The sequence below is a fragment of the Scyliorhinus canicula genome, chromosome 9, assembly GCF_902713615.1.
Source record: "Scyliorhinus canicula chromosome 9, sScyCan1.1, whole genome shotgun sequence".
Lineage (NCBI taxonomy): Eukaryota > Metazoa > Chordata > Chondrichthyes > Carcharhiniformes > Scyliorhinidae > Scyliorhinus > Scyliorhinus canicula.
In genome coordinates this window covers 191,772,654-191,798,909 of record NC_052154.1, presented here as the reverse complement: position 1 = coordinate 191,798,909, position 26,256 = coordinate 191,772,654, and the positions used below count along the sequence as shown (strand labels likewise).

The following is a 26,256-nucleotide window of genomic DNA, read 5'->3' as shown; positions in this document are numbered from 1 at the left end:
CCCTCCCAGGAATGGTACAAGCTGCCGATTTGCTTGTTCAGACCCACCGAGGTGCTGTAAAAAAAAACAGAAAATGCTGGACAATCTCAGCAGGTCTGCATTCTGCATTCAAAACATTAGCTCCATTCTCTCTCCACAGATGTAGCCAGACCTGCTGAGATTTTTCAGTTTTTGTTTCAGATTCCAGCATCCGCAGTAATTTGCTGTTATCAAGGAGCTGCAAAAACTCTGTCGACTGTCGGTTTTTACTGAGTTTTGACTGCAACCCTATACAATTGATATTTTTTGGCTCTTTGGTCCTGACACTGCTTGTTGACTCATGATACTCGCAGCTTAGAATCATAGAATCACGGATTTACAGTGCAGAAGGAGGCCGTTCGGCCCATCGAGTCTGCACCAGCTCTTGGAAAGAGCATCCTACTTAAGCCCACGCCTCCACTCTATCCCCGTAACCCAGTAACCCCACCTAACCTTTTTGGACACTAAGGGCAATTTATCATGGCCAATCCACCTAACCTGCACATCTTTGGACTGTGGGAGGAAACCGGAGCACCCGGAGGAAACCCACACAGACATGGGGAGAACGTGCAGACTTCACACAGACAGTGACCCAAGCCGGGAATCGAACCTGGGACCATGGAAAGCGACTGTGCTATCGTGCTGCCCTTAGTGTTGAGATCTCTGGGTGACATGGTCCCACAGTAATGGGGTTGGGCCAGGTGACATCCCACTACCAGTGATGTATATTACTTCCTCCCAAGACCCAGTGACACTGAAGATTGTGAACTTAAAGCCCGCTTTAAAAGAAAGATCTGGTGATGCCTCCAGATGACCCAACTAAAATGGAAAAGTAATGGATACCTTTAACCCACACACCCTTTCCCTCATTCAGGTCATTGTGAATTCTCCAAGATAATGGTGCATGATTTGACTTATTCATGTGTGATCAGGTTGAATTTATTTACTCCCTTGACGGCACAGCCATTTCTCACCACACAAACAAAACCAGAAAGGGGTGGCACGGTAGCACTGCTACCTACGGCGCTGAGGACCTGGGTTCGAATCCCGGCCCTGGGTCACTGTCTGTGTGGAGTTTGCACATTCTCCCCGTGCCTGCGAGGGTTTCACCCCCGCAACTCAAAGATGTGCAGGGTAGGTGGATTGGGCGTGCTACAAAATGCTCCTTAATTGGAAAAAAATAATTGGGTACTCCAAATTTATATGCAAAACTTCACATTGTTACACTGGTTAGATTTTTAAATCCATCTGTCTCAATAGTGAGAATCCCTTTATAAATCAAGCAGTGAGAGAGCAATATTGTCACAAACAATGGTATGTTTTAACATTTTCCCTGATTCCGTGTTCGTAAATTTGTGGACGGTGTAATTATAAAAGATCACAACTGTGATGTATTGATTTACATGTTTAAAAAAAAGCAGTCTGTGACTCACTGTCTGTCTGCCGTATCTCGCTTTAAGGATACCATTGTCGAAAAGGCACCTGAGACATAAATGTGAAGGCTTTGGAAGCGCAAACGCAAACTCAGCAGAAACAGAACACTTGTAGTGCTGACCTCCATGTAGCCAAGGAGGAACTTAATTCCCACAACAAAGAAACAGTGACAGGGTTGGGCTGGAAAAGTGAGCAACTCTAATGGAAAAGAGAAAGCTTCAGGCTACGTGTGTGTGTGTGTGGATCTGGATGTGGTTAAAATGCCCACATGAAAGTACACCGAGTTTTACATTTTTAAAAAGCTTGTTTTTTTTTAAGATTGTGAAATCACCCGAAAGTGGCTCGGTGCAGACAAAGTAGCTTTTGTATTTTTTGGAACATGTTACATTGAGCTTTTCAGTACTCGACAAGAAAAAGGATTGTATTGCTCCAGTGAAGACTGGGCTTGTGTGCAAATCTGTTAGAAGTTAAGCATTGCGTGTCCCTTGTTTGTTTTTCACACAATGTGTACACCTTTAGCCAACTGTGATTTGTAAAGATTGAATTTGTTCAACTTAGCCATAATTCTTGCAGGAAAATGCCAAACACTTCTGTGCCGACGTGAAGAGAATTGTTGGTTACACGAACAGAGTCAGTATTTCCTGTGTATATGTCGCGTTTTAATGAAATGGTGGGGTAGCTTTCGGGTGTTAGTGGGGCAGAAACCGAGAACATACTGACTGGCAGATCATGGATTTGATCCACTCATCATCACCGGCTTAAACAATTGGGAAAGCGGGTGTGAAGGAGCAGCACAATTTCACACAATTACAGAATTGTTACAGCTCGGATGGAGACTATTCAGCCCATCACACCTACCCGGTTCTCCAAATGAGCATCATGACTTTCGGAATGCCTTCTGAAAGTCCATGTACACCACATCAACAGCATTACCCACATCGACCTTCAAAAAACTCCAGCAAGTTAATTAAACTCGATTTCCCCTTTAGAAATCCATGCTGGCTCTTCCTAATCAACATATATATTTCCATATGACTACTAATTCTATTCTGATTGTTTGTAGAAGTTTCCCCACCACAGAAGTTGGGCTGGATTCTCCTGCCCCGCCTCACCACATTTCTATTTCACCCCGCCGGCAGGATGCTCCGTTACGCCGACTGATCAATGGGGTTTCCCATTGTGGGGCAGCCCCATGCCGTCGGGAAACCACCGCGCTGGCGGCAAAATGGACCATTCTGCCGGCGGAGAATCCAGCCGTTAAATTCACTGGTCTGTAATTTCTGGGCTTATTCTTACAACCTTTTTAAAACCAGGGCACAATTCTCCAGTACTCCGGCACCTCCCCGAGTCTAGAAAAGACTGTACGCTTATGGCCAGCACTCTGCAATTTTCATTCTCACTTCCTTCAATATCCTTTGATGCATCTCATCCATTTCCAATGCCATATCAGCTTTAAGGACCGACAGTTTATTCAACACTTCCTCCTTATTAATTTTGAACCATTCCAGTTTTCTCCTCTGTCGCCTTGGCCTGGGTAACATCTGCCTCTTTGTTAAAGGCAGATGTTAAGGATTAATTTAATACCTCAGCCATGCCCGCTGCCTCCATGTGTAAATTCCCTAATCAAACCTACTCCTCCCTTTATCACCCTTTAACTGCTAGTCTTTTTCATAATCCTTCTTCTCGGATTTGATTTGATTTATTGTCACGCGTACCGAGGTAGAGTGAAAAGTATTGTTCTGCGTACTGTCCAGACAGATCGTTCCATACATGAAAAAACACAGGACATACATCAAAACACAATGTAAATACATAGACTCAGGCATTGGGTGAAGCATACGGAGTGAAGTATTACTCATTAGACATGTGTGAAGAGATCAGTTCAGTCCATAAGAGGGTCATTCAGGAGTCTGGTAACAGAGGGGAAGAAACTGTTTTTGAATCTGTTAGTGAACCTATTAGTGCTTCCTTGGTTATAGACTCGGCACAGACAGTGACTCAAGCCGATGGGAGGCCGATGCCCCGACCTTCAAAACCCAATGGATGGGAGGCGGGTTCATGTGATGGACTGGGCTGTGTTCATGACTCTCTGTAGTTTCTTAGGGTCTTGGGCCGAGCAGTTGCCATACCAGGCTGTGATGCAGCCAAATATGCATCTTTCTAATAATAATAATAATCGCTTATTGTCACAAGTAGGCTTCAATTAAGTTATTGTGAAAAGGCCCTATGGTGCATCTGTAAAAGTTGGTAAGAGTCAATGTGGACATGTCGAATTTCCTTAGTTTCCTGAGGAAGTATAGGCGCTGTTGTGCTTTCTTGGCCGTAACGTCGACGTGGGGGGACCAGAACAGATTTTTGGTGATGTGCACACCTAGGAATGTGAAGCTGTCAACCATCTCCACCTCGGCCCCGTTGATGCTGACGGGTGTGTGCGACACTTTGCTTCCTGAAGTCAATGACCAGCTCTTTAGTTTTGCTGACGTTGAGGGAGAGATGTTTGTCGTTACACCATGCCACTAGGTTCCCTATCTCCCTCCTGTACTCTGATTCATTGTTGTTCGAGATCTGACCCACTACGGTCATATCATCAGAAAATTTATAGATAAAGTTGGAGCCAAATTTTGCCATACAGCCGTGTGTGTTTATACGGAGTATAGTAGAGGGCTAGGTACACAGGGGCCCTGGTATTGAGGACGATCGTGGAGGAGGTATTGTTTAACCTTACTGATTGTGGTCCATGAGTCAGGAAGTCAAGGAACCAGTTACAGAGTGAGGAGCCAAGTCCTAGGTTTTGGAGTTTTGATATGAGCTTGGCTGGGCGTATGGTGTTGAAGGCGGAACTGTAACATTTTCAGCTCCCTTTTGAACGTTGACACCTGTCATAGGCACACTTTTTCTTCTTTATCTGAATTTCTATCTCCCTTTTCATCCAGGGAGCTCTGGATTGTTTGTCCGACCTTTGCATGTTGAGGCGATATGCCTTGACTGTGCCTGAACCATTTCTCTTTTGAAGGTAGCCCATTGTTCAGCTACAGTTTTTCCCACGAGGCTACAGTTTTCCCACTAACCTTTTGTTCTAGTCTATTGGATCCAGCTCCGTTCTTGTGTAGGGAACATGGTTAATCTGTAATGCTGCGCCGGATAGAGAAGTTGGGATTTTGTGGGCCCTGGGAACATGCGGGGAGTGGATAGAAGTGGGCAGGATGTGAGGGTGCTGCCTCCTTGATGCTGCCACCGCTGCCAATCTACCAGCAGTGTGGAAGGTGCCGGGTGGCTGTTTAGACTAATTGGCCTCTTCCCCAAGGGGTGGAGAATGGGTGGGGCCTCCATTATCAGGCATCCTGTCTGCCCTACCCACACTGAATGACTCCATCCTCTGTTCCCTGACTGTCAAAACTGACCCGCTTTGTCGGGGTTTGCCTGATTCACCTCGGCAAACCTGATCTGACTTACCTTAAATCCGGGATCTCCTGCCTTTTGGCTCATTTGCCTGGCTGCAGTCCCACCAGTGACCACCAGCGGCAGTGCTTTGATTGAAGAGCTACTGAAATGAAATGTAATGAAAATCGGTTATTGTCACGAGTGGGCTTCAATGAAGTTACTGTGAAAAGCCCCTAGTCGCCACACTCCGGCGCCTGTCCGGGGAGGCTGGTACGGGAATCGAACCGGGCTGCTGGCCTGCTTGGTCTGCTTTAAAAGCCAGCGATTTAGCCCAGTGAGCTACTGGCACTCCGATTGGCTGGCATCCCTTAAAAGCACGTAATGTTGTACCTTAATGGGGTGGAAGCCTCGATTGCAGGAAATTAATTGTCAGTGGAATGTAAAATATAGTCATGTCTTCCAAGCCTACTTGAACCAGGGTTGCTCCCAGCCTTCTGGCCTGTGGATAGGGCCTCAGTGGCATCCTGTAAAACCCAGGCCCATGTCTTTCTAAGATTCTTAACTGGTCCACCGTGTAGTCAAAACACTGGAGGACCAGTGAAGTAGATAGAATTATATTCCTGTAGGAGTCACTGCCTGCTGGTGTGGGGTGGGATGGGGAGCAAAGGTTCACCAATCCCTGCTTGCTTTCCAGTCTAACTTCTATGAATGGGCAAGTGTCAAGTGGAGGAGACTTCAGCTTCTTGCAGAGTGGAGGGCACATTCATCGCATCAGTGATGGCAGAGATTTGATGGGGTGAATGGAGGTTTCCTATGTTGCACCATTCTATTTTTGAAAGTAAATTAAGAGTACCCAATTGATTTTTTTCAATTAAGGGGCAATATAACATGGCCATTCCTGCACATCTTTGGGTTGTGGGGGCAAAACCCACGCAGACACGGGGAGAATGTGCAAACTCCACACGGACAGTGACCTAGAGCCGGGATTCGAACCTGAGACCTCGGCGCCGTGAGGCAGCAGTGCTAACTACTGCGGCACCGTGCTGTCCTTGTACCATTCTATAATTTTCCCTATGCTACCTGCCCACCACTGAAGTGGGCAGGAAGATTGAAAATGGGGTAGCATTTAACAAATGCGGGTTTTTAAAAGTAGTTTGAATGGTACTTTCTTCATAGATGGCCAAGCTCATTAGTCTGTTCCGCCCACTGCTATCAATAGGATTGCCTATTGATTCCTCCCCACTCCACTGGGAACACAGCAGTGGGTTTGCGCCGTCGGCGGGGCCGGAAGATCCTGCTGGTGAGAACCGGAAGATCTCGCTCATTGTGTCCTTCTTTGCCTCTATGAAAGCCTTTTAAAGAAATATTTTAATTCAAATTTTCAATATTTTAACATTTTTACAAAGAATAAACTCCCCACCCAAAAAAACAACCTATCCACTTATCCCTTTATGGCAACCAGAACCCCAAAGTGTAAGATAAACAAACTCCACCCGGCACGGCGACACAGTGGTTAGCACTGCTGCTTCACAGCTCCAGGGACCCGGGTTCAATTCCGGCCTCGGGTGACCGTCTGTGTGGAGCCTGCACGTTCTCCCCGTGTCTGCGTGGGTTTCCTCCGGGTGCTCCGGTTTCCTCCCACAGTCCAAAGATGTGCAGGTTAGGTGGATTGGCCATGATCAATTGCCCCTTTTGTGTCCAAAAGGTTAAGTCAGGTTATTGGATTATGGGCATAGGGTGGAGACGTGCCGCCCCCCCCCCCCCCCCCCCCCCCCCCCCCCCACACCACTCGCAGCTGTCCTCCACCCCCTCAAACAGCCGGCTGGCTCATCCTTGCCCTTGTAAAGTGCGAACTTTGCAACACTTGAATCAACCACAGCCTTGCGCCCGAGGTTGAGGCATTAATCCTGCTTCCAAGAAAATTTTACAGATTATTTTCAACAAAAAATAACATCGTGTTAAGGGTTAAAAGTGCTTAATTCCTGTAGGTCCAAAATTCCTTTACATATAACTCCTTTTAAGGGATTCTGCTTTCAGATTTATCATGCAATAAAGAAAAAATCTTCTGATGAAGTGTGGTATGGTTCTCATGATAATATTTCAAAGGCGTTGTAGCTCCATTACATCAGCCTTTTCATTTTTGGGGAGTGAGGCTGCTAACGTTGAGGAATGGCTCTTGATTACCAGCTCAGTGCTCAGAACGTCTAAGCAGCGAAGTTAGTCTGCATTGTGTAACCACCGTGCGAGAGGATTTATAACTTGAAAGAAACTAAAACCCTCTGAGGCGGGTTTTACAACCGTGAGTAAACCAATCTCACCTGCGTAGGCTGCCCATTATTTCAAATATTTGTCCAAAAGAATATATAAATTCGTCACACCATGTAAAGATGGGCCTTGAGTTTGTTCTAAGTATTCAGTTGCACACAATTTGATGCTGTAAGATGGTAAACAAATGTTTATGAAAGCAAAATGCTGCAGATGTGGGCAAGTAAAACAGAAAATGCTGGAAACACTTAATGCGTCAGGCAACATCTGTGGGGAAACAGGGTGAATGAGCTGGATTATGACCCAGTCGGAATTGCTCGGGGTCCCTTCAAAAATGCAGGGTGAGTCCCGATTCCTGGCGTTCCGATCCCATTCCCGAGCTGTGCAATTTTCCCGAGTGCCTTTAAACGGTGCGGCCTACTCCCTGTCAGAAGCCACATTCGGCAATCAAACCCTGGCCGCTGCATTGCAGAGACAGGTGGTATTCTTGACCCGTTGCAATTTTCATGGAGTTGAGCCAGGTTTTTGAAGAGCTATGGTTCACAGCCCCTTTGATGTGTTGTGAACCCGAGTGTGCATGAGAGACTTTTTAAAAGGTAAGTTTGAAAGGTCTCCCTGATGCCTCCATGTCAGGCTCTGCCCTGCCATCCACCTTCCAAAGGCCTCTCATGCCCCCTATTCGAGATACAAACACCTGATCAGTTCCAGGTTCGATTCCAGCCTTGGGTGACTGTCTGTGTAGAGTTTGCACGTTCGCCCCGTGTCTGCGTGGGTTTCCTCCTGGTGCTCCAGTTTCCTCCCAGTGCTCCAGTTTCCTCCCACAGTCCAAAGATGTGCAGGTTAAATGGATTGATCATGGTACATTGCCCCTTAGTGTCCAAAGATGTGCAGGTTAGCTGAATTGGCCATGATCAATGTATGGGGTTAGGGGACAGGGCGGGTGAGTGGGCCTAGGTGAAGTGCTTTTTCAAAGAGTTGGTGTAGACTTGATAGGCCGAATGGCCTCCTTCTGAACTGTAGGGACTCCAGGATAAACCACAATATAAATTCATGTTTGTGTTTTGTATTCATGGGATGTGGGCGTCGCTGGCTTGACCAGCATTTATTGCCCATTTCTAATTGCCCTTGAGACGATGGCGATGAGATGCCATCTTGAACCGCTGCTGTGTTTGGGTACTTTTTAATTCAATGGCTTCCTCATGAGTCTGAACGCCATGGTTTGCAGGTGATGTACTACCTCCAATGGCCTTATGATCAGCACCCTTGGTATTGCTTGGTGATGAGACGACAGAGAGACTAACAGTATAAACTAGTCAGAACAGTGCACAGAAATGGTTAACTCCAAACTGCAATAACAACAAAGAAAAAACAATAAAGGCACACATATGCCTGAGACTTCCTGGCTGCAAGCCTTTCCAAAGCTCTCCTGGGGTCAACAAAGACCCAAGGCATTAGGGGCAGCACGGTAGCATTGTAGATAGCACAATTGCTTCACAGCTCCAGGGTCCCAGGTTTGATTCCGACTTGGGTCACTGTCTGTGCGGAGTCTGCACATCCTCCCCGTGCGTACGTGGGTTTCCTCCCACAGTCCAGAGATGTGCAGGTTAGGTGGATTGGCCATGATAAATTACCCTTTGTGTCCAAAATTGTCCTTAGTGTTGGGTGGGGTTACTGGGTTATGGAGATAGGGTGGAGGTGTTGACCTTGGGTAGGGTGCTCTTTCCAAGAGCCGGTGCAGACTCAATGGACCGAATGGCCTCCTTCTGCACTGTAAATTCTATGATAAATACCCAAAGCTCATCTGGGGCCAGAAAGCTCTGACCCTGGATAAATAGAGTCTTACTGACATGTTTACAGACGCCTCTGATTTTTACCTGCCGCAGCTCAGGAAATAAAAGCATGTTTGGCGGAGGAAATCTGCCCTGCAGATATTCACAGAGCAAAAAACAACTTACAATCCCATGGCATCTTTCGGGTCTCCATCATGTTCCAAAGTGCTTTCCAGTCATTGGAATACTTTTGAAGTGTCGTCACTATTGCAATATAGGGACAGCGGCACCAAGATATAGAGCAAGATCCTGTGATGTATTGGCCAGAACACCAGGATAACTCCCCAGCTCTTCATCCAATATTGCTGTGACAGCTTTCACATCCACATCCGAGAGCAGGTGGCGACTTGGTTTAATGTCTGATCAAAAAGACAGCGCCTCCACTGGTGCAGCTCTCCGTCGGTACTGCACTGGAGTGTCGGTCGGAATCTTTGCTCTCAAGAGTCACACTTGAATCCTTCTGATTCAGAGGCAAGAGTCACAACTCCCTTTTTCTTTTCTTCATTCATGGGATGTGGGTGTTGCTGACTGGGCCAGAATCCCTCCATTTCAAAGGACATTGGAGAAACAAATGAAGAGTATGTGCAGAGGTTGCATGTTAGCATCACCCAAGCTGTAGCAATCAGCTGCAACGAAAGGTGATTTTTTAATGATTAGAATGATAAATAAATATCAGCTTACTGAAGTAGAATAGATGTTTACAGGTCATTCTGCTCTTCATAGAATGATAAAGTACAGGAGTACTATAAAAGTTCTCATCAGCCCTCAATTATCATTGATATTTACTGTAAATTGTACATTCTTTGTTGATTATTTCTTACGCTTGTGTTTCCCACAGATTAAGGTTGTGCATTGGTTAACATCCAGAATATTGTGCAGAACTCGCACCATTTTAACTGGTATACTCGCAGTTTTGAAATCCTAACAGCAATGAAAACAGCCACATAGGGCGCGATTTAATTGCCACCCTGCGCCCGAAAAGTAGCTCACCGCAGCGCAGCGTGACCGATAAAAGCCAGAAGACCACGCTCCCGGGATCTACCTGGCTCGCAACAACTCGAGAGATCTAACGCGATCTCGCTAGACGTTGCAATATGAGTCCCGCCCATTGTGAGCGGGATCACTTTTTAGCAAATCTGCATCTTAGAGGAAGATAGCTGGTCTCACTTTAATGTGCAGATTCCCGAGACATGGAATCAATCTGCTTCGCCTCAGAGACCTTGGACGAGCGCCGTTCAGTACTGGGCTTCACATACGGGGACCAGATGGAACGGCACTTGTGGAAATCTCCCAGGGTATCGGGGGTCCCCAGGTGCATGCCCATTGGTAGGGTGGCACCCTGGCACTGCTGGTGCCAGCTGGGCACTCTGGCACCACCAGTGTGGCACCTTGGCAGTGCCACCTGGGTGCAAGCCTGGCATTGCGAAGATGCCCAGGTGGCACTGCCATAGTACTAGGTTGGCATTTTTTGCACTGGTGCAATCGGGCCGGGGTTCCCTGCACGGATGTTGGGGGGGCTGCCGGGGACCCTCCCATAGTATGTAGGGGCTAGTGGGGGGGTAGCTTTTGGGGCTCCAGGGACGGGATGCCATTTAAAAATGACTGATCTCTCGCGACACTGAGGAGTTCTGGCGAGCAGAGCTCCTCTTTACACAGAATGGGGCTATGCGCGGCCTCGGGCGCGTGTTCCCCTTTGAGGCCACTTATCAAATGCATGTTGCGGTTTATAGCCTTCTGTTTCTCACCGCTCTGAGTGCCAGGAAACACACGGATAAACGCGCTCGACTTTGTTCCCATTTAGTTAATTCGCGCCCGTTATGTTCCTTATATTTAAACTGAGTATTCAAAGTATAGCGCGCTTACAAGGTTCTCAACAATATTTCAGGTCACAAAAAAATGAAACATCTCTGTATGGGGAGTGCTTATATACTGCTTATTATAATAGGTAATCATTATATTCGCTGAGCCTTTGCAAAATTCTCTGCAGAGTGTGGTGTGAAATTGCAGCTTTTTTAGTTATTCAAAGAAAAGTGGGTGGAACCCTGGTTGTTATCCAGTAACTCTGCTGACGTGTGATTTCCTGAAACTCTCGGGACGTTTGCACTGCTGCCTGCAGGTGCAAGACTGGCCACCCAATCTGGTGCAGCTGATAATGACCTTTGTCCATGAGGTAACGGAAGATTTCCTGTTTAAAAAAACCCACAGCTTCTGGAGATATGCCCAGAGGAAATCAGTGGATGTGAATGTTCAGCACTGTCGTGGCCAACATTTCTGCGCGTGTCTTTTGGGATCAGAACTCAAATTTGAGATTTTCTAACGTTCTTCAGCCACCTGTCATTGCAATTAATTGGTGCAAATGTCAACACCTGTAAATGGAGGTGACGATTCAGGGTATGTCCAGGATTGAAGTGATGGAGTGGAGCTTGACCCGGGATCTCTGCTTGGGCCATGCAGCTAACAACTTTGGTGGCAATCTTCCAACAAGAGTTAGATTATAAATATGCTTTCCAATTTGTTCTTTTTTGGGGCCTTGAAAGCGCAACTCTAAACACAGATAATCCACTTATGATAACCGGCTGACATGGCTTTTCGGAAACCCTCTGAATACCTCCCACCCCATCAGCTCACCTTTAGCAGGAGTAGGTCCTACAGCACCTTCAAGTCTGCTTTGTGATTTGGTAAGGCCATGCCTGAATTTCAACACCAAGCCCACTTTTTCAGCCTATTCCCCATATCTCTTGATTCCCATAGTGTCCAAAATTATATCAATCCCAATCTTGAATGTACTCATTGACTGAGCATCACAGCTCTCCAAGGTGTAACGATTCCCATAGTCCATAACCCCCTGAAGATGGAAACAGACTCTCAGTATCTACCCAGCAGAGCCTTCAAAGAATGTTACACCTTTCAGTGAGATTATTGTTGAGAGCAGAATTAGAAGGAGCAAAACTACACATGGCCACCCCACGACGCCGAATATTGGTTCACCCACACCCTCGGCAAATGAGCGGCACTTCAAGACATCTGGGCCTGAAACGATTTCTCAAAATATTGCCTCGTTGCCTAATTCTCACTGAGGAGCTGTCGATTTTACATCTTCAGATTTGCAACAATTCCCCAGAACAGGCAGATGCTGCACAAAGCAGTTTTCTGCTCCTCGTTAATGTAGGTTAGACCCCATTCCTTGGAATAAATTGACTCCAGAAACCAGAAAATATGTTACAAGGTGAGAAATATTTGAATAAATGATTTACTCATGTTTTAAAATTTAATGACGGCACAAAAGGTTTTGGCAAAGGTTGTATGGAGCTAACTGGTGGGAGTGTTTTGCAGCCTTGTGCACCCTTCCTTTGGTCCACATCCAAGTGTTTTTGTGCCACCCACTGTGGGAGTTAGGCTTCTTGTAAAATGATGGTGGAAGACAATGGCTGGGAAATGTCTGTTTTGTTTGAAGCTGCTTCCAAACATGCCGTGCTAATTGGTCTGTGTTTATTTTCCTCTTTAGCTGGGATGACAGCAGTTCTGTCAGCAGTGGGATTAGCGACACAATAGACAACCTCAGCACCGATGACATCAATACAAGTTCTTCCATCAGCTCATACGCCAACACGCCAGCCACTTCTCGCAAAAACCCAGATAGCCAGGTAAAATGTCATTGGGGAATGATGGATCAGTTAAATCTCTCCCTGTGGACTTCAGAGCTTGTAAATTTTCATATCCATTGAAGTGAACACTATCATTAATGAATCTTTATGATGTAGTTCATCAATAGCAAAGGGCAAGATCCTGGTACAGATATTTTAAGTACCAATCTCATTTTGGTTCAATCTCATTTTGGTACAATCTCACTTTGGTACAATCTCACTCTGGTACAATCTCACTCTGGTACAGATGCTCAAGTCACAATCTTCATAGAATCAGAAAATCCTTACAGTGCAGAGGGCCATTTGATCCATCAAGTCTGCATCGACCATCTTGTTTTGCTTGTTTCATGTTGAACCTTCGTAATTAATTCATTTATTCTTTGAAGATTTATTTTAAAGATGATGGGGAGAATTGATTTCTTTAAATTATTTTAAATGTTCTACCTTTTACACATTTACACATTCAATGCTCAAGGCCTACTCCGTAGCTACTTACAATGCCTCTCTTGGACAGACCTCATGAAAAGTTAAGAAATAAAACATTCTACATTTCTCAACGAAGCACTCCGCTATTTGCCGGCGACACTCACGTGAGAATAACTAGTTGCCGTGTCTGAGCCCTGAGGGTGTGAATTCAGACTGTGGCAAAAGGGCATTATTGCATGGTCCATTCTTGTTCTTAGCCAGGGTTTACATTGTACTTACCAGCAGGAATGTGACACCTGAGCCCCCCTCATCCCTCCATCCCATCTTGTACGAGAAACACAGCGACCTGTTATTATTTTGCCTTGCAGCTACTGTTCTGACTGAGCACAAATCACACCCATGATCGTCCTGTCTGAATAGATTAGTCTCATGTCTAAATCAATGTGAAAGTCTGGAGCTGTCACGTTCTGCCTCCAAAATAGCCAGGTGCTTATGGGGTCATTAGTACCGTGCTCCTCGATGCCTGGACTTGCACTGCCCCCGGAATTCACTCACATTCGTATTCCTGAATACAAATTACAGTTTTTATATGTGCGTGCTTCATGAGGTTCTCCCCAGTCTACCTGTGTTTGCAATGACAACATCAAATCACCACTCTATTCATACTGATTAGCCATATTGTATGACCATAATGCCCTGAAAAGTAAGAGACTGCAAACCTGTCCTTTTTCGTTATAAAGGGGCTGGTTTAGCTCACTCGGCTAAATCGCTGGCTTTTAAAGCAGGCCAGCAGCACGGTTCGATTCCCGTATTAGCCTCCCCGGACAGGCGCCGGAATGTGGCGACTAGGGGCTTATCACAGTAACTTAATTGAAGCCTACTCGTGACAATAAGCGATTTTCATTTCATTTCCTTTTCATTTCATTTAATTTCATTTCACTTTTTCAAATTCAAGTCAAGTCCTGAGAGATATGTTTTCATATACATTTTTTTCTCCTTGAAATGCCCCCCCCCCCCTCTTTTAAGACAGAAGACAGAGATGGACAAGGTGGTATGAATAGTTTCTGAGAGAAATCCTCACCATGATTGACTGTTCCTTGTTTAGCAGATGGGAATTTCAGGAAGAATTACTGGTTACATATCATTGGTCTAAACAAGTATGAAGCAATTTAATTGATGTGCGGTCAGTTATAAACTAGTTATACAACAAATGAAGTGTTACGAGTTACTATATTTTGAGAATTGCTTCATTGATTGAAACCGGTCACTTTCAATTTGTGCTGTCATGAGAGTTGGAATGTGAGTTTCCGTGATTGTTCCGCAATGGGTATTTATAATGTAATGGTTCTAACTTATTTATGTTTGCCAAAAGGAAGCAGGTGCAATCTCACCCATGTTGCTGGTCAGATTAAAAACACTTATTGATTAGTTCAAATTATAGAAACATTGATTTGAGATGCAGTTTTGCTTTCTGTGTAATAATGAACTGCATGATTATTTTTTTAAGCATTCTGTTTCATTGAACTCCTGGGTTTTTCTTTGAAATAGTCTATTTGCGCCCCTTTCCCTGGGATAAGGTGCACTATTCCTCACCTATTCTGTTCTGCGCCGTGTACCTGTTACACGCTTGCTTAATATGCCGGTTCTCAATTACAGCCTGTGCCTCTTGATTCAGTCATTTAATTATAATCTAACGTTTCCGCTTCTCGCACTACCTTCTCCCTCATGACATTTCTTGGCTCACGTTATTGGACAGTTTAATTCTTGTAGTGGAATAAAATAACTTTGCACAATCGGTAGAATCCCTGCCATGATTTAAATCTGCCAAATGATTTGATGGAAAGATACAGACCACGCAAATAGAGATTCAGGGAAAAAAAGTATTTTTTTGTACCGTGAGGATAAAAAAAATCTATTTTAGGAAAACGTATATTTCATCATCCTCATTGTACCCATATTAAATGACTCTGAAAACGGAAAACTTTGATATTCAAAATAAAGTCATGTTTTCAAAGATGAATTAGCAACTCCAGGCATTGTATGTATAATTTAGGTAATGGCACACATTTCAGGCTGCTATTTTCACTAAATAATATGCCTAACTACCTGCTATTGAGTTAAAGGAATTCCCATCGTTGCAGCTCTAAAATATAAATATTAGTGAAATTCTAACACCTTTAATGAAAATGGATAAACTTTACTTTCTGGTGTTGGTCTTTGACGTTGGAACACAGAGGCCATTTTAATCAAGCTCCGTTGACATTGTAGTGGGAGTTCCATTCCCTTTACTAATTGTACAGGGGTCCTGCTCATAACTACTATCCAGTCACGCATACTTTCCAGGCAAAGGTAATTTGCAAATTAATAATCTGCAAGGACAAATAGCTTACTGACTAAACTGGGTGAGCTTATACATCAAGAATGAATGCTTGTGCAGATTAGCGGAGCGATGCCATAGCAACAGGTGCTGCTTTTTATAGGGGAATGATGATGGCATTTTGGGAAAGAGAAAGAAGCACCTTTCTGCCATTGTGTTTGGTATTATTCTGTGTTTTAGGGTGTCAAGATGTAAGAGCAAGGGGGGGGAGGCAGCACGGTGGCGCGGTGGGTTAGCCCTGCTGCCTCACGGCGCTGAGGTCCCAGGTTCGATCCCGGCTCTGGGTCACTGTCCGTGTGGAGTTTGCACATTCTCCCCGTGTCTGCGTGGGTTTCACCCCCACAACCCAAAGATGTGCAGGGTAGGTGGATTGGCCACGCTCAATTGCCCTTTAATTGGAAAAAAAATGAATTGGGTACTCTAAATTTCAAAAACGCAAGAGCAAGGAGGCGTAAAGTCATGAATTTATAAAAAGAACAAAACTTGTGACATTGCATAATGTTTTCATATATTCACCACTGTAAAGATTGATTTCTGTGTCCAATTACTGCAATAGGAGGGTTTATGACACGGTTTGACCACGTAAGCTGTTATGGTTGTACTGGCAGTGTGGATCCAGAGTCTTTCAATTGACAATATTTTGTGGTGTTTAAGCAAAAATGTGGAAGAGTGAAAACTATGCTGACCAAAACATATTTTTAAAAATTGCTATATGTAAAAGATGGGCCGTAGATGTCATCTTAACTTGTCTATAGATTTGTTTGCATCAAGCATTTTGCATCTTCAGCTTGGCAAAGCATCGCCTTTGAGCTTCTCACTGCGTTTGTCGTCCATTCAGTTAAACAGGCAAACTGAATGTGCAGATTGGAAGAAACCTTTGTCAATATATACTCAAGTATGTAGTGACAAAGGGCAGCGCGGTGGCACAGTGGTTAGCACTGCTGCCTCACGGCGCCACGGTCCCAGGTTCGATCCTGGCTCTGGGTCACTGTCCGTGTGGAGTTTGCACTTTCTCCCCGTGTTTGCGTGGGTCACACCCCCACAACATAAAGATGTCCAGGGTAGGTGGATTGGCCAAGCTAAATTGCTCCTTAATTGGAAAAAATGAATTGGGTACTCCAAATTTATATTAAATAAGTATGTAGTGACATTTCAACACCGGCTCACAAAGATTGTGCAGGAGATATTTGAACGGAGAGATGCTCCAGAACAGGTGTGCATATATATATGGAGTGGAATGTCTAACTTAAGGACGATAATAAACTGAGCACAAACTACATATTTCACAGTTCCTGATTCCACATCCTCTGTTGGCACAGATGAACATTTGATGTATCACTTTTAATTGTCACATGCTGCCTCACGGCGCTGATGACCCGGGTTCGATCCCGGCCCCGGGTCACTGGTCGTGTGGAGTTTTGCACATTCTCCCCGTGTCTGCGTGGGTCTCACCCCCACATCCCAAAAGATGTGAAGGGTAGGTGGATTTGCCGTGCTAAATTGGCTCTTAATTGGAAAAAAAATAATTGGGTACTCTAAGTTTATATTTTAAAAAAACTTTTAATTATCATAGACAACTTTTTTATTTTTATTTTTTTAATTGCTTATTGTCACGAGTCGGCTTCAAATGAAGTTACTGTGAAAAGCCCCTAGTCACCACATTCCGGCGCCTGTTCGGGGAGGCTGTTCCGGGAATCGAACCGTGCTGCTGCCCTGCTTGGTCTGCTTTCAAATGCTTTCAAAGCCAGCGATTTAGCCCTGTGCTAAACAGAGGGTGCAAGGCAATTAAACATCGTTACAAAGCTCGGAAACCAACAGCAAAAGATTTTTTAAATCTATGGGGACAAGTATAAAGAGAACATGTTATGTGAAAGTATTGGCTTTTGTTTGTCCAGCCTCAGACAGATGCAGAGAAGCGTTCCGAAAGAAACTCCACTTGGTCTGGTGAAGAAATAAAGAGATCAGACGGTGGCTCGGACAGTGGTATAAAGATGGATTCCAGCTCGAAATGGAGGCGAAACCCATCGGATGTCTCTGATGAGTCTGAGAAAAGCAGCTCAAATAAGAAGACCACAGTCATTTCCCAGACAGGATCCTGGCGTCGAGGAATGACAGCACAGGTTGGCATTACCACACCGAGGGCTAAAACGTCTGCAAACACACTTAAAGCGCATGGAGCAGGTAAGGAGAATTAGCCATTTAATTTCCGGAAGAAAATTGGTCGTGATCTCACCCAAAGACTGCTGCTTGCTTCAGTTATATGTTGTTGGGAGGTGGCTACATCATTTGAAATGGGTCACCAAGATAACATTGAGCAAACCTCACACTCGAACCCTTTTTTAAAAATTAATAATCTGAATCTGAATATTACATCTTCTCATCAACTGCACTCAATGATTTAGTTGAATGAAGTCTTGGTTTAGTCCTCTTTTATCCGGGGTGGGAACGAGAGGACACAGCTGATCAGCATGGTAGCACAATGGTTAGCACTGTTGCTTCACAGCGTCAGGGTCCCAGGTTCGATTCCCGGCTTGGATCACTGTGTGGAGACTGCACATTCTCCCCGTGTTTGCATAGGTTTCCTCCGGGTGCTCCGGTTTCCTCCCAAAGGTGTGCGGATTAGGTGGATTGGCCGTGCTAAATTGCCCTTAGTGTCCAAAAAGGTTAGGTTGGGTTACGGGGATAGGGTGGAGGCTTGGGCTTAAGTAGGGTGCTCTTTCCAAGGGCTGGTGCAGACTCGATGGGCCGAATGGCCTCCTTCTGCACTGTAAATTCAATGATTCTATGAGCTTTCTGCTAGTGCGTTAGTTCAGAAAAAGTCTCACCAGACCTTCAAGAGAAAAGTAACTTCTCTTGCGTCAATTGTATTTACTGTTCAACAGAGTATTTTCCATGACCATTTGTTGCAGTCATTGGAGTTCATTCGAATCAGTGATCTGTGCTCTCAAACACAAAACCTCTGTTTGACTTTTAAGAAATGGAAGAGGTGTCAAAGTGATGGATGTGAGTTTCAGACCTCAGCTGAAGAGGGGCTAGAGTTGGGGAGCAGGGCTTGCTGATTTACTACTAGTTTATTAATATTCTAAAGCACGAGTATTTCAGGTTTGTCGACAGCTGACTTGCATGCGTGGGTGAGCAGCCCGGGCTTAGGTAGAGGAAATTGTGGTGGCAAAAAATTAAAACGAAGAGGCACAGAAACAGCATGATGGAAAAGAAAAATACCGTTGAGTGATTTCCCACCTTATTGCTCAGACTGCTGGCCAAGATGCCACAGCTGTTCATATGGGAACAAGACTTAATTAAGTTCGGAAAACCTCATCACTTTCTCAGCCAAAATTTCACGCAGTGGGTGTTCCATAAAAAATATGAGCAAAATTTAGAAAGTAGATTTGATGTACTCTGCCACTGCCTAAAAAGAGAAAAAGCAGCAGAGGTTAAACTCGAGTCCTAATTTTCTCACCTTGAAGCCCCTCCCATAGCTGATTTTGTATGGAATCTTACTGCTGATAGGTTATTGGAACTGAAGCTGCAGTTCACAATTGTCCAATCTTGGTGGTTCTCAGCAGGCTGCAGTCCCAGCTGACCTGTTCTTAGTGCAGATGTGTTTTTTTCTGAAAAGCCAAATAAGCACTTGGGCATCGAATCGAGTTTTCACCTTGTTACTCAGCCAGTCTTAGATCTTGTTAGTTCAGAGTTGTATTGGATTTAAAGAGCTTTGTTCAGTTCGTATCAATCCAACTTCAAGGCATTGTGGCCCATACCTATTTATGATGTTATCAGTGGGTTATCAGTGAAACAGCAAAGTTGCTCACAATTCCCCTTTTTCGACAGAATTTCTGAAAACTGCGTTTTGCACATGACCAGGTGTCCTTGTGTGACACGTGCAAACACCCCTTTAGCACTGGCAGTACTTTAGTATATCCCTCGCCACTCACCTCAGTCTTAATGTTCAGCCTTTCCCCACTCTTCTAATCATGATCAAGTCATCCATTTGGACTATAACCAACTGGTGCTATACTCATCATCTGTTCCACTCACTAGTCCTGTGCTTCAGGTGAGTTCATGCTGAAAATTAGAGCTCTAAATGCTTTAAGTACAGGTGAATGGAAAATGCATTGTCGGCAACATCTGCTGAAAACGCGGAAAGAAAATCAGAAATGTTTTTCTTTGCGTGCGTTTGCACAAATGAATAAGTACTTTGGTCCAACAGGCACAAGTCGTTAGCTGTGACAGAAATATTTGTGCAACTTATACTGTGCATTAATCTCGCAAAATATTTCCTCCTTCCCCACAAAATGAATGATTATTTAATGAGCTGTCAACAATTTAGAAGATAACGCATCGCTGAGATTAAATTAACATAAAATTGGACTGGATTTTCCAATCATTCATAGTCAGCAGATGGAAAATCTTACGATAAATGTCCTTGTAATACACAGATAAAAGTTATCAGTCCTTGTTCTCAGCCATCATACGATGTCAGTCCTTCCAAATATATGAAGTTCTTACTTAAACCCGGTCTCTTTTTTAATGTTTCTCTCTCGTGGTGTCATTTTAATAATTTCAAGGTTACTTTTAACTTCATGTTAAATTAAGATAATCCACCGACACTGTTCTTAATTTCTACTTGTTTTAACTTTCAAATGTTTTATTTCATTTTTAGCAATGTTCATTTTGAGTGTTACTTTTTGCCAAACGTGGGAATTATGCCAAACAAGCTTCAAAGATGATTCCTCATCAATTTTGACACATGAGCCAAGGAAACAAAAACAGAAAATACTGGACAATCTCAGCAGGTCTGACAGCATCTGAGGAGAGAGAAGAGAGCTAACGTCTCGAGTCTGGATGACTCTTTGTCAAAGCTGGGAGAATAGGAAATAGGGTCATATTTATACTATTGTGGGGGGGTGCGTGGAGCATTGGGGCTGAATAGGGGGACAGCGATGGGTGGAGATTGGCAAAGATGTCATGGACAGAAAGACAAATGGAATGTAAATGGGGTGATTAAGGGTGCTGATAGTGGCACATGAAGAAATTGCAGTGTGTGAATGGCAAACAAAGTTCACAAGAATGTTGCCAGGGCTAGAAAAGTGTGGCTGCATGGAGAGATTGGAGAGGTTGGGGTTATTTTCCTTGGAACAAGGAAGGCCGAGGGGTGACTTGATTGAGGAGGACAAAATTATGAGGGAAAGAGATAGGGTGGACAGGATAAAATTGTTTCCCTTGGTGGAGAATTCTAGAACCGGGGGCACAGATTCAAGACAAGTGGCAGAAGGTGAAGAGGGGACACACCTTTTTATTAGAGTGTAGTGGGAGTCTGAAATTTGCTGCCCAAGTTGGTGATGGAGGCAGAGACCCTAAACTCTTTTTAAAAGTACCTGGATCTGCACCTTAAGTGCTCTAAACTACAGGGCTATGGACTGGGTGCAGGAAAGTGGGATTAGAAAGGGCACCTGTGTGTCCTCGGGCTGGCACGGACAAGATGGGCTGAATGGCCTCCTTCTGTGCAGTAACTTTTCTATGATTTCTATGAAAGGTGAGCAGTGTGTCCAAAAGCTCTTTGATAAGGAGACCAAAACTGCACACAATATTCCACATGTGGCCTCACCAAAGGTCTGTATAATTACAGCAAGATATCCTACTCCTGTACTCGAATCCTCTCGCTATGAAGGCCAATATTCCATTTGCCTTCTTTACCACCTGCTGCACCTGCATGCTGAACTTCAGTGACTGGTGTACAAGGACACCCAGGTCTCGTTGCACATTCCCCTCTCCAAATTTATAGCCATTCAAATAATAGTCTGCCTTCTCGTTTTTGCTACCAAAGTAGATAATCTCACATTTATCCAATTTATATTGCATTTGCCATTCATTTGCCCACTCACTCAACTTGTCCAAATCACACTGAAGGATCTCTGCATCCTCCTCACAGCACACCTTCCCACCTAACATGGTATCATCTGCAAATTTGGAGATATTACGTTTTGTTCGTAAGAGATTAATGTGTAAAATTAAAGCACATGGGATTAGGGGTAGTGCATTGAGGTGGATAGAAAACTGGTTGGCAGCCTGGAAATAAAGAGTAGGAATTAATGGGTCTTTTTCAAATTGGCAGGCAGTGTCTAGTGGAGTACCGCAGAAATTGGTGCTGGGACCCCAGCTATTCACAATATAGATTAATGATTTAGATTAGGAAAATAACCCCAACCTCTCCAATCTCTCCATGCAGCCACACTTTTCTAGCCCTGGCAACATTCTTGTGAACTTTGTTTGCCATTCACACACTGCAATTTCTTCATGTGCCACTATCAGCACCCTTCTTAGCCTTAATCACCCCATTTACATTCCATTTGTCTTTCTGTCCTTGACATCTTTGCCAATCTCCACCCATCGCTGTCCCCCTATTCAGCCCCAATGCTCCACGCACCCCCCCACAATAGTATAAATATGACCCTATTTCCTATTCTCCCAGCTTTGACAAAGAGTCATCCAGACTCGAGATGTTAGCTCTCTTCTCTCTCCTCATCTAAATCATTAAACTATATTGTGAATAGCTGGGGTCCCAGCACCAATTTCTGCGGTACTCCACTAGACACTGCCTGCCAATTTGAAAAAGACCCATTAATTCCTACTCTTTATTTCCAGGCTGCCAACCAGTTTTCTATCCACCTCAATGCACTACCCCTAATCCCATGTGCTTTAATTTTACACATTAATCTCTTATGCAAGACTTTGTCAAAACCTTCTGAAAGTCCAAATATACCACATCAATTCTGGAATGATAGGATAAGTATGGTAATGAGATAGGGTAGGATGAGTTCATGGAGAAATTTCAAGAGGAAGTTGAGTGTGAAATTCTTGGATCAGAAACATATATATTTTGAGCCAGAGATATTTAGATTCAGAGCTGCACACGAGCTGTTAAATGTGGATACTTCATTATTGCTCCCTCGCAGACTCCCTCTGCTGGGGATTTTCTGTTTAGTGTTGAAGCTGGGGAGTCAATGTTAGTGAATGAATTTAAGGCAAGTGTGACAAACATTGGACCAGGACAAGTACAGCATATGCTATGATTGAGGAGGTTTTGGTTTTGTTACAGTCAACCTAGACCTACATCACTGAAGGAGGACATACAAGCGATGACGTAAACGCAACAAAACACCCCCCACCACCCCTGATCATGCCAAGAGTCTCTCAGAACTAAAAACTCACGTAGTCCCCTGGCTCCCTTGCATATTAATCATTGCGCCCAGCTCTCCCATTTCCCAGGGTATTTTCCAACTGGGTTCAGCAATTTTTGCTGCCAAGTCTTGATGGAATTCCACTGATGCCTGTAGAGAAAATGATTTAGCTAATTTAATCAGTAACGTCACACTCATTTTTACAGCATAGACACAGACAATGCTGCTACCTAATGGGATTAACAATGGTCACCTTAGATGACCCAAGCAGAAAGATCCAGTTGTTTTTAAAAATTATTCCAGGTATTTTGCTTTCACTAATGTATTCAGTCATTCACTCTATGTTTTGATCAGTCTTTGTACCCAGAAGTTCTTGATTTCAGTCCAATTGTTACCTTTAACCAGTTTAAACTTGTGCATTGCAGTTCAGTTTGATGTAATTTTTGGATTTGCTTTATCATCATGAAACTTAGCCTCATACTCCTCTGTTCAAAGTTACCCTATCTCAAGAATAAAAGACAAAAAATCCTTATTCAAATCTAAGTCCTGTGACACTATTCAGCAATTGTGAATTTATTGCCAAATCCCTACGTTTTTGTGATGCGTTTTTGTCAAGGAAAATTAAAGATATTTGCCACATCTGGCAAAGTTTTAATAGGACAGCAAAAAGCTTTTCCTGTTCTTCAACATGTATGAACTTGGAGGAAATGCAAATAATGCTTAAAAAGTTGAATTTGGAGAAACCGTGAGCATGATCTGGAGGTTTTGTTTTACCAAACCGATGTGACATTGATAATCCGTTGTTTTGAGGTTTTATGTATTTTTTTTGTAGCAAAAACCGATGATGCTAAGGTGTCAGAAAAGGGCAGACTGTCTCCTAAATCTGCACATGTCCATCGGTCTCCTTCAGATGCAGGCCGCAGCAGTGGGGATGAAGCAATGAAACCTCCATCTTCGCGTTCAACTGGGGGAACAAACACTTTTGGATTCAAGAAACACGGAGGGTCCTCGGGAGGAATCACCATGATTACAGCAAGTGGCGCCACGATTACCAGTGGCTCTGCAACTCTCGGTAAAATCCCCAAGTCATCAGGCCTTATAGGTAGATCATCAGGGAGGAAAGCCAGCGTTGATGGCTCCCAGAGCACTGAGGAGAATTACCTTATCCTAAATGCACGCACTAACTTGCAATACCGCAGCCTTCCTCGGCCCAGTAAATCAAATAATCGTGGGACTGGAAATCGGTCTAGCACTAGCAGCATAGACTCCAACATCAGCAGTAAATCAGCAGGTCTTCCCATTTCAAAACTGAGAGAACCATCCAAGGCACCCTCGGGCAACACAGTGCCTCCATTACCTAACCAGACTGACAAAGAGAAGGGAGTATCGTCTGACACAGAAAGTGTGACTTCATCCAACTCTGTCAAAGCAAATCCTTCACAGATCGGAACCAACGGCTCCCAGAGTACTCGACAGCAAGGATCCAAATATCCTGACCTAGCTTCTCCCACCTTACGCAGGCAAGTAATATTTTACAGTTCTAAGTTGTGAATGTAAGCAGTAAATGCCAATATTACAGCTGCATGTCACCAGTCATCTTTCAGTTAGCCTGTTCAGAAGTTCATTGGTGCATTCATGCTGAGAATTTGTTTGAGAGCTACAACATTGCTCATGCAGGGGTCAACAGGGTGAATACAGAGGCCAGAATTTCCTGCTCGTCACTGAGAATCTGCTTACATATGGACAGGTTAGACTTGCAGTGTACGCTTGCAATTTTGCCCACTACTTGCCCCCTTATGTCTTATGGAATCTGAGGCCAGACACACTGATGCTGCAAATACGCTACAGGGGCTGTTTAGCACACTGGGCTAAATCGCTGGCTTTGAAAGCAGACCAAGCAGGCCAGCAGCACGGTTCGATTCCCGTAACAGCCTCCCCGAACAGGTGCCGGAATGTGGCGACTAGGGGCTTTTCACAGTAACTTCATTGAAGCCTACTTGTGACAATAAGCGATTTTCATTTTTTTTTTTCATTTTCACATTGGAGTGAATTCCTCCCCCCAAACTATTTGTTTCTAAACTGTAAATACATTCTTTATATTTGTGGTTTCATTACATATAGTGAATTCTTCTCTGCGAACGGTGTGCATTTCATACATGCAGCTCAATTCTGACAAAGTCTGATTTAGATTTAACATGTCGATAGTGTTAAAAAATAATTTTTTTTTAAAATGTCTGCTTTTTAAATGTGTGCGTTACAACATTCTGGCCGGGTGCCTCTTTATCTGACTCAGTGTCAAACCTGGTTAATCATGCTCTTATGAAGGACCCAGATGGTTTACGATGTTGAAGATGTTATATGGATAGAACCTATTGTATTAAATAATGGGATTTTTCCGCCCGCCAACGGTCAATGAACCTTTGTCTGGTTTGCCGCATCCCCCACGGCGGGTCCCACCATGGCAGGGCTGGAAAATGCCGGCCAAAGTATTTGATAAACCTAGTGTTGAAAAATATTTGTCCTTGACATGTAAGCATCAGTGGAAATGCTAGCATTTATTGCCCATTCCTAATTGTCCTTGAGCTGCCTACAGTGGCTTGCTGGGCCATGTCGGAGGGCAGTTGAGCATCAACCACATTACTGTGGGCTTGGAATCTCATGTGGGCCACACCGGGTAAGGGCATTAGTGAACCAAATGGATTTTAGTGACAATCCAGTAGCTTTGTGATCTTCAATAATGAGATTATCTCTTTACTCCAGATTTATTAATTAACTGAATTTAAAATGCTCGAGCAGCCAGAGTGGGACTTGAACTCGTGTCTCTGGACCATTATTCTGGACTACTAGTCCCGCAAAATTATCACTATGTTTGCGGCTGTATTATTACAAAAAATGGAAGAAATGGTTCCTAATGATTTGCTCCATTGAAGAGAGTGATCCATTTCCCGTAACAGCCTCCCTGAACAGGCGCCGGAATGTGGCGACTAGGGGCTGTTCACAGAAACTTCATTTGGAGCCTACTCGTGACAATAAGCGATTTTCATTTCATTTCATTTTTCATTTCATTTAAACTCCACTCAACTGCTGATAGCTCCAATCTTGCATTAAACAAATTCCAAATCATCGATTTATTTGCATTGAACAATGTAATAAATACTGAGAATTTATCGCTTAATAATTCAGTGATTAAGTAACTTTTAATTGAGAAACGTAAACTGTATTTTGACCATAAATCTAAAGTGGAAAATTAAAACAATTGGAACCCAGTGCACTATGGACTTAGATCCCACTCAAAGATGTGGGTAATTTATTCACCGTTCTATTCGATACAATCTGCTAAAGAGGAAGGGTTGTCTCTTACTTGTCAGAGACGGACATGGCTGCCAAACTGTGCGCACAATTTTGCAGATGGACTCACAATTCTGTCCATCTGACCAGCATTCAAATGATGTGCATGTAGGTAGAGGGCCTTCGAACAGTGCCAACGCATACTCCTGATTGATGAGGAGAAAATCTGGTATGAGCACTTTACCAACAGCTGCTGGGGAACAGGAATTTTGGCGGAAATGTAAATTGTTTTAGTTTATAACTTTAGAGTACCCAATTATTTTTGTCTGTGGAAGGTGGGTTATGCAGTTCAATTTGTTGCGACTTTGCAAGGACACCATGGAATAGGTGTTCCCTCTCTCTCTGTGCTGCAT

General features: G+C 44.0%; 1 protein-coding gene across 11 annotated transcripts in view; it reads left to right on the top strand.

The window, feature by feature from the left end:
- The window catches only part of nav2a (neuron navigator 2a), a 1,053,608-nt gene that overhangs the window by 894,512 nt on the left and 132,840 nt on the right, over positions 1 to 26,256 (top strand). For 10 of the 11 annotated variants that reach the window (XM_038808368.1, XM_038808371.1, XM_038808364.1 and 7 more), the window contains 3 exons: positions 12,433 to 12,571; positions 17,270 to 17,555; positions 23,388 to 24,075. In XM_038808368.1, the coding sequence (XP_038664296.1) occupies positions 12,433 to 12,571; positions 17,270 to 17,555; positions 23,388 to 24,075 (1,113 nt within the window). The remainder of the gene's footprint in view (positions 1 to 12,432; positions 12,572 to 17,269; positions 17,556 to 23,387; positions 24,076 to 26,256) is intronic. The other variant, XM_038808365.1, reaches the window with a different exon arrangement.